Genomic DNA, 8994 nt, shown 5'->3' with positions numbered 1-8994 from the left:
GCCAAGCTGGGGAGGCTGGGAAAAGATGGCAGCTTCCTATTCTTTGTGGGAACTTACTTAACTCCGGGGACGGATTTGAACTAGTCGTCGGTGGATGCTGTGATTTCTCTCTCGACTTTTTTAAAATTCACACTGTTGAATATTTAAATAGTTTCACAAAGAGGAACATGGAGAAAAGCGGGAGCATCGACAGTTTGGGCTCGAAGCGCTCCTCTTCCAGGCAGCCAAGTGTTGATTCATTGTCCAGGTAAGCTAGCTACATTTCCAAATTAACCAGAGGATGTTGAAGAATATAGTAATGAGTCAGTTTATCGGTATTTTTACGACGTTTTGTTTTGTGGTGAGTCATTCAGACATAAGCCGCAGTGAAGCCGGCTTTTACTTGCTAGCTAACTGCCATGGTGCGTTTACGTTTCATCACAATTTAACTTATTTTTTTTGGATGATATCGACAACATCAGTTGTTGTCGATTTCCTCCAAAAAAAATTAGGGAAACGCCACAGAATAACGCCAGGACGTAATGCCTGTGGTAACTCCAACTATTTTTGTACATTCAAATGTCATGCTATTTTCATCAGTGCTTCCACATCTCGGTCTGACCGGTCTGCCCAGGCCAAGCCACCCTCTGCAATGTCCTCTGACTCCGTGGCCACCTCCACAGAGCTTTCCCCGGAGCTCAGGGTTCGTAAGCCTGCATGTCATGTCTTTACATCTGCTGCACTAGCTGTGCTTCATGCAGGCTGCTGTGATGATGACTGATGCATGACTTTCCCCTCCTCCCTTTCAGGTTAGGCCCAAAGCTCCTGCTAAGGTAGGTCATTGCATAATCACACAGAAAATGCTGCCTGGTCCTTGCATGATGTTTTATGATGCTCTAACAAGGTCTTCTGAGGCTAAGTTGTGTCATGTTTCCCCCTCAGGTGCTTAGAGATTCAAGCAAAGAGGAGCCACAGTTACTTCCAAATGAAATTGTGCAAGACATGGGTAGGTTTTGTTCGACTTGTACAGATGGTTATAATGGAATGTGTTCCTTATTAATCCTCCATATCCATCATTAAAGTCTCATGCATATAGTGTGTTTTTTGTTGTATGATGTTACAGATAACATTTTCTCTGTTTTGCTCCACAGCCAAAGATGTCACCTATATCTGTCCTTTCATTGGCCCACTGAGAGGGACACTGACTGTCACCAACTACAGGCTTTTCTTCAACTGTATAGACAGGGTATGCTGACTGATTGTAAAAGAAATGCACTGAATTTTGAGTAGATATAATAGGATTTTATTAATGTGTTATGGGTTTCTAGGATCCAGCATTTGTGCTGGACCTGCCCCTCGGGGTGGTGAGTCGTGTGGAGAAGATTGGAGGTGCATCAAGCCGTGGTGACGTGTCCTATGGATTGGTTTGCAAGGTGAGCACGGCACAGAAATGGTCTGGAATAGCTATAGTTGTTTCATTTGGCAGTTAGGTTACAACACCAGTGGCACTTTCATAAACCTTTGCTTACATTCAACACTAAGTGGCTGTCCTACATAGAGACAGAGATGGGAAAACACAGATTTGCTGAGACCGATAAAACATTGTGTAAGAAATCACAGGCATTGTGAAACACATCATGTATGTGCAAACTCTGTCCATGGTAGCATAAGTGCAGTAGATTATATCTTAACTACAAACAGTGTGCTTGCTGCTAAACCCCTTGCAGACTTTTTCATATTTAAATAAAGCTCCTGATCTCTTAGACTGACCATGATCTGTTGCTCTGCCTGTTTCCAGGATATGCGTAATCTGCGGTTTGCACATAAGCAGATGGACGATACACTGAGGAAGTCCATTTTTGAAGTCCTGATGAAATTTGCCTTTCCTGTTTCCAATGGGCTGGTGAGTGAGTCACTTGTCTGAGCCATGCTGTTGCTGTAGCTCTGCACTGAGCACCAACAGATGGTTTTCTCTCTCATTCTCCACAGCAAATCTTTTCCTTTGAATATGGTCAAGTCTTTCCCGAAAATGGATGGAAGGTGTATGACGCCCTCACTGAATACAAAAGACAGGTATTTAATAATAATAAAAATAATAATATCTTTGACTGCTTCAGTGTTATGAAAAGCCATTAGACTGACTGCATGTGTGTGTCTTGGCAGGGTATACCCAACGAAAGCTGGAGGATAACAAAAGTAAACGATCACTACGAGCTGTGTGACACCTACCCATCAACTCTGGTGGTGCCTGTTAACATACCAGATGAAGAGCTGAAGAGAGTGGCAGCTTTCAGGGCCAAAGGAAGGATACCTGTAAGTGACCACTCCTCAGCGTGACTGTAATTACTCTCTCTTATGTAGCTGGTGCATTTGTATGTATTGCATTTTATCATTACTCTTTGTAATTCTTTGTTGTTTATCTATATATTCACGTCATGGTTGTTCCTGTAACTGAGGGTGTTCTATGTATTATGCAGAAGGGGCTGGGGGTGTAACGATCCATTGATCTGGATTGTTATAGATATCATGATCAACATGATCATCCAGTATAAATGATACTAAGTGAGATTATCGATCCATATTATTATGCCTTTATTTTGAAATTCCCATGGCGCGTCTGTGTCACCATTTCCGTCCAAGCACGCCGCCTTCCTAAACGTTCAAACAGTGCTAGCGCCAGGCAGATAACAGTAGCTGTGGCCAACAGCCAAGAAAAAGACAATAAAGACATTTACTCCCCTCTCGGGAATAAATCAGCAGTGTGGAAATATTTTGGATTTCAGAGAAAAGACGGGTCAACTGATTAATCACATGCCATATGCAAATGATGGCAGTGCAAAATAAATTATTCAGGAAACATGAGAAACCGCGCCAAGCAGCTAAAACAGAAACACAGCATTGTAATTATGACTGATTGTGTTAAAAGGGCATAATATCATCTCATATCAATCGTAGGCCCTACAATTAAATTCAATCAAATCAAAATCCTATTGTGGCTGACTTCATGATATTTGTGATATATTTATAGGTATAGAGGTGGTTAATGACGTTTATTGTCTTTTTTCTCTCTAATGTTAACAAAGCATGTGTCATTGCATTTGATTGTACCAAACCTGGCATATAAGTAAAATTTTAGTTGATTGGCTGTCTGTGGTAATGTTTCCTTCCCTGTGTAGGTTCTGTCATGGATCCATCCGGAGAGCCAGGCCACAGTGACCCGCTGCAGTCAGCCCATGGTTGGGGTTAATGGGAAGCGCAGTAAAGAGGATGAGAAATACCTCCAGGCCATAATGGATGCAAACGCTCAGTCCCATAAGCTCTTCATCTTTGATGCCAGGCCCAGTGTCAATGCTGCCGCCAACAAGGTTTATCATTAACTCTTAAAAGGCATTTAAAAATCTGTATTTGTGTTCAGAGGAAATCTGTTACAGTGTGGTGAGATACTTTACTGATCCCTGTAGGAAAATTCTCCTCTTCAGATAAATCAAAGGTCAGAGTTAGCTAAAGAGCAGCAGTCCTGGAGCCGGTAGTGATTCAGTGTCTTGCTCCAGGACATTTCAGCAGGGTGGATGCTTGCCAACGTTGGGTTTGAACCTGGAAAACTGTCACTCTACGCACTGAAGCCACCCTGTCTCCACTTTAATTTTTCCAGATGAAAGGGGGCGGATATGAAAGTGAGGATGCGTATCAGAATGCAGAGCTGGTGTTCTTGGATATTCACAATATCCATGTGATGAGGGAGTCACTCCGCAAGCTGAAGGATGTTGTCTACCCCAACATCGAGGAATCCCATTGGCTCTCTAATCTCGAATCTACTCACTGGCTTGAGCACATCAAGGTGAATGCAAGGATGCACTGCTTTGATTATTAAGTGGGAACTGGAACAATGATGGAGATGCAATGAGCTAACTCCCAGTTATTTGACCAAGTTGTGTATCTGTGTTTGAAGCTGATCCTGGCAGGAGCGCTGCGTATCGCAGACAAGGTGGAGTCTGGGAAAACTTCAGTCGTGGTGCACTGTAGTGACGGGTGGGACCGCACGGCCCAGCTCACCTCCTTGGCCATGCTGATGCTGGACGGTTACTACCGCACCATTCGTGGCTTCGAGGTGCTGCTGGAGAAAGAGTGGCTGAGCTTTGGTCACCGATTCCAGCTGGTAAATGTGTCTCTCACAGTTCCTTTGTTCACCTAAAACAATTATTAGACTATAATTATGGTTATCCTGCTTCCAAATCCCACCTATGGTTATTTTATGTCTTCAAGAATGGATGTTTGATAACTTGAATTTATTGAGATACAATGTTAAAAGTTCTTTGTAATTACCAGTTATTTAGAGTTGAAGACATTCAAAAAGACATTCACACATTTCAAAAAGTGAGGGAGCCGCCACATTCATCCATCAGAAAAGTGACAGATTTTTGAGATAGATGTCTGTCTGTTGGGTTGTTTTGCAAGTTGAATGTGGTGGATGTGGAAGTACAGGACAAAGAAAACATGGATGAACTGCCAAGAAAGCTTTACTGGTAGCTGTGCTGCTTTACAGAAACAAGAAAAGAACAGACTACACTACACAAGATTCAATACAAAACACTTCCAAACCTACTGTCATCTTGTATTTATCCATTTTCCCTCTCTTTTTGTAATCCTTTGACAATGAATTGCCAAGGAACAGGATGTTTTACACTGTATTTATTACAGCTGCCTCCGAGGTTGTGGTGTTCGTCACCATTTTTACCCAAACAAACTTAGGAGCGCCTCCTCATGTGTAAATCGCTAAACAGATGGTGTCAAACTCATCCATCCTGAAGAAGTTTAACTCGGTTGAGCCGTCTGTCAAAACAGATTAAATTCTGATGGATGCATCATGAACGCTGCCTGGACAATGAAAATAATTTTACACCAGAAAGACAGACAAATCACTGTGGCTAACTCTGAATGTTTCATCTTCAGTGGGCAAAGAGTCCTGTTCTTCTTTGTAATCAGATACATCTGTGGTCTGCACTTCAGGTTTTTTCTTCTGTTGGCTGACCTTTCCAGTTGCATCACTGACTGTCCTCCCTCTTGCTTGCTTTCCCTCAGCGGATTGGTCACGGTGACAAGAACCACACAGATGCGGACCGCTCACCTGTTTTTATTCAGTTCATCGACTGCGTATGGCAGATGACTCGGCAGGTAAGCAGTAATCTGTTGATCACCAAGGTGGAACAAAAATGTACAGCATGATGGATCTTTTCAGGATACTAATGAAGCTGTTTTTGATTCAAGTTCCCAGCAGCCTTCGAGTTCAATGAATACTTCCTGGTAACTATCTTGGACCACCTGTACAGCTGCCTCTTTGGGACATTCTTGTGTAACAGCGAACAGCAGAGGGTGAAGGAAGTAAGAACATCTTTTTTTCCCCAAGAATTTTGAATATGTAATTGTGGTTGCCTTCACAAAATTTGGAATTAGTTTAGAATATATGTGATGTGACGCTTAATGTTTCCACAGATTTGGCTAGCAGCAAATAACTGTTCATAATTGTAATCAACCAAATACAAAGACATTCAAGAAATTTTGAAACACAACAGTGACAGTGTGAAACAGAGATTTAATTTGTTAATACTAAGCCGGTTTTCCACACACAAGTGTTACAACCACAGTACCCTTTTTGACAGGAGATTCCCAAGAAGACGGTATCCTTGTGGTCCTATATCAACAGCCAGCTGGAGGAATTTACCAACCCTCTGTATGTAAACTACTCCAACCATGTGCTGTTCCCTGTAGTAAGCTTACGCCACCTGGAGCTGTGGGTGGGCTACTACATCCGCTGGAACCCTCGCATGAGACCTCAGGTACGTCAACACAGCCTCTGTCGCCCCATTTCCCCAGGAAGAACTGTCCCCAAAACACAGGAACTCTTTTGAGGAACTGGGAACACTTACCCGTTTCTCCTGGAGGAACTACTCCTCCTTTTTGCTCTACAAGGTTGAGTTCCTCGCCCCCCCAAATGATCCCGCAACAGCGATAACACTCTCCAACTTCCTGGTAGCTGTTGGAGTGGAGTTAGAGAATGTTTATGGCGCAAGCAGTGTTACAGCATTACCTCTGCTGTTCTTAACAACACAAGGCATGCCTAGTTTAGCCGCTCTGCCACTGTAATGCACATCACTGAAACAGAATATTTTCTTGGATGCAGTACCACTTTCCTAGTGTGTGTTTGTGTGTGTGCACTAACACCAAATTACATGAGATCAAGCGTTGGGCAGAAGAATCACTGGCTACCGTCTGGTCTGGTCACATTTATTTACGCCCAGTAAACAGCCTCTCTGCAGGTCACTGGCCTCCATACAGGACAGCAGCCCCCAGCAGCAGTTGTGCAGGCAGGTCAGAACCAGTGGGTCACTTGTGCTGCACAGCTCCTGGGATCTCGGAGACGTTTTCTCCCAGCTGGAGCGGCTGAACTGCTGGGGCTCGTTGCAGCCGTCTTCTCCCAGCTTCCAGGAGCCAGGCAACCTTCTGACTTTCCCAGCTCCGAGCTTTATAGGAGTTGGTTGATTGTGATGCCTTTTTTTTTTTTTTTTTTCCCCTGTGCTTGACCTGGCATTGAATACCTGTACGCTGTGTCACCATTGATCTCCATTTCTCAGAGTAAAAAGCAGATTCCTCTTTTTTAGCTCTTGCTTTTCTAGCAACTTCAGTCTTATTTTCAACCTCTGTCTGGGCGTCTCTTCTCCAAAACCAAATGCAACATCATAGTGGCACAGCAGTAGATAATCATGATCATTGGCTTCAGCATCTTCTGTGTTTACTGCTTTGCTGTTGTCAGTCACACACAGAATGACTAGACACGCCCTACTTATTGGCATTAAGCTCCCTGTGCTCAGGGTGCGGTGGAAATGAAAACACACAAGAGGTTAAGGTATTCGCTTTGCCTAAATTCTAAATTATTTGCATTCCACAGCTTCTCCATTATTGAGTTTCTGCCTTACTGCCTGAATCATGAGAAAATATATATTTTTCTTTTACCAGGAACCTGTGCATCAGCGCTACAAGGAGCTGCTGGCGAAGCGCGCTGAGCTGCAGAAGAGGGTGGAGGAGCTTCAGCGAGAGGTGACCAATCGCTCGGCTTCCTCCTCCTCTGAGAGGGCAGGCTCTCCCACGCGGTCCATCACCCCAGTGCAGACCTTTGTTTGACACACCTTCACCCAGGGATCATCACAGAAACTAAATCTCATCTGTGACAAGGTGCCATATCTATAGTAACCAGTAGGCTGCACCAGAGAGGATGTGTGTGACAAAACCCCTGCAAGGGTGACACGCTGCTTTAGTAAGCCACTACCAAAAGTCTGGTGGAGCAGATCACTGGCCTTGTGTGTCTCGCAGCTGAGGCCCTGTAGTGTCTGCCTGCAACAGGACCGTCTGTGTCTCAGACCACTCGACTACAGCCATACTCTACTCTTCTTCCAGGGTTGAGAGGACATGCAACCTGATTAGATGAGTACGCTTTAGCACATCAGCATACCTGCAATCAGTGTTGTTAGTTTTGAAAGTTATTAGTACACTAAAATATTACTTGGCTGAATCTAAGTATGCCTTATACACTATATAGGAACATTCAGTCCATTCCTCCACTTTGCAAAGGTTTGGTAGATTCTTGTTAAAAAGCCATGGCATTAAAGCAATTGTGAAAACGTATATTCCTGCAAAAAATATTTTCAGGTCAGAACACTAGTACTAGAAAACTACTAAATGGCTCTGGAGCTGATGAATATTGAATTGAGATTGTAGCTAAAGGGCTAGACTGTTACTGAGCTTCTGATGTTAGAAAATAGTAATAAGTGGGGAGGGAGTCTTCTAAAGTCAATGCATTCACAATGTTGTGACCAAATATGTAAGACTGTTTGTGAATACATAATGTGCTTATGTATGACATTCCTGTCATTGAATAATTTGAGTTTTGTAAGATTCCTTTTTCTAACTGGTTAACATTATTTATTACCCAGTAGACTTTACTCCAGACTTGTATTTATAATGCTCAACCATGCTCCGTCTCTTAGCCATAAATTGATATTCCCACGATGTTCTCATGTTCTCAAGTTCTCAAGCTGCACAGGATAGACAATAGTGCATCTGCCCCAATTACTGGTCAATTACTGGTCATTTACATTTACTCATAATGTTGGTGTGTGAGCATTTCTTGCTCATGCGGAATGAAGTTGGGATCAGACAACATTTGTTCATTTTATGGGTGGCAGAATGAGTCGCGCAACTAATATTTTGTTTTGGATGGTTTTTCACTAATAAATGTGAATGAATATATGAGCCTTGTTCTGAAAGATGGCAAGGATAACAACGCGGTGTATGTAGTTTTTAGTTGTTAAACTCGATACAGTGATTAGTCAGCACTTTTTGTGATTAGGTAAATATTTACAGTGAAAGTAGGACTGGACTTGAAAGAGTGAGTGTGTTTGGCGACATTAACACGTGAAGACAAAAACCCTCCCAGCTCCTTGGAGCTCAGTGGACAAGCTGTATGTTGCTAAAAAGAAAGTAGAAGTCCAACAGCGTAAACAGAAAATACTTCTAACTATATAATCAAGAGTGCCTTCTTTTTTTGAATGTAGGAATATAAAAGTGTCACTTAAAGGTATAAATGTCAGAATGTGATTGTGCTGATTGTGATTATTGAGCTGCAACAGCTCTGAAAACATCAGCCTGGCCATGTTTCATCTCAGGCTTCTCCCTAAATATTTGACATTAGATTACTTCAGACATTAGATACATTTAAAAATCCTGTTACAAATATTAGATCGGTCTTTCCCTTTAAAATCTGAAAATTGTGAAAGCATGGCAGTTTCCCCTCAGTTTAAGTAAAACCGATGTATTTTTTATGCATTGGACGGATTGCAGTGCTGTACAAACTTCAAGTGTTTTCAGCAATTAGTCAGCTGCAGGCAACAGCTAGTCTCCTGTTCTCATCTCCTGTTATGTCAAACAACTGAAAAACTGTATTAGAATGATTAATTAATAAAA

The 8994-nt window shown here is 42.6% G+C and overlaps 1 protein-coding gene across 1 annotated transcript; it reads left to right on the top strand.

The window, feature by feature from the left end:
- Positions 1–8994, top strand: mtmr2 (myotubularin related protein 2). The gene is made up of 16 exons (XM_030069414.1): positions 1–247; positions 580–682; positions 789–812; positions 922–985; positions 1131–1225; positions 1308–1412; positions 1778–1882; positions 1969–2052; positions 2143–2292; positions 3156–3344; positions 3632–3817; positions 3929–4135; positions 5059–5151; positions 5245–5358; positions 5637–5813; positions 6991–8994. Exons 1-16 carry the CDS (start codon positions 168–170, stop codon positions 7153–7155), a joined length of 1941 nt encoding a protein of 646 aa, XP_029925274.1. The 5' UTR covers positions 1–167; the 3' UTR covers positions 7156–8994.

The sequence above is a fragment of the Myripristis murdjan genome, chromosome 14, assembly GCF_902150065.1.
Source record: "Myripristis murdjan chromosome 14, fMyrMur1.1, whole genome shotgun sequence".
In the NCBI taxonomy this organism is placed as follows: domain Eukaryota; kingdom Metazoa; phylum Chordata; class Actinopteri; order Holocentriformes; family Holocentridae; genus Myripristis; species Myripristis murdjan.
The sequence above is the reverse complement of the archived record's forward strand: the minus strand, read 5'-3'. Positions and strand labels throughout refer to the sequence as shown.

Bases quoted from the DNA above. Each gene is read 5' to 3' on its own strand.
- mtmr2 (XM_030069414.1), top strand. From the start codon at position 168: ATGGAGAAAAGCGGGAGCATCGACAGTTTGGGCTCGAAGCGCTCCTCT. The intron at 986-1,130 runs GTAGGTTTTGTT...TTTGCTCCACAG, and splicing joins TGAAATTGTGCAAGACATGG to CCAAAGATGTCACCTATATC. The intron at 2,293-3,155 runs GTAAGTGACCAC...TTCCCTGTGTAG, and splicing joins GGGCCAAAGGAAGGATACCT to GTTCTGTCATGGATCCATCC.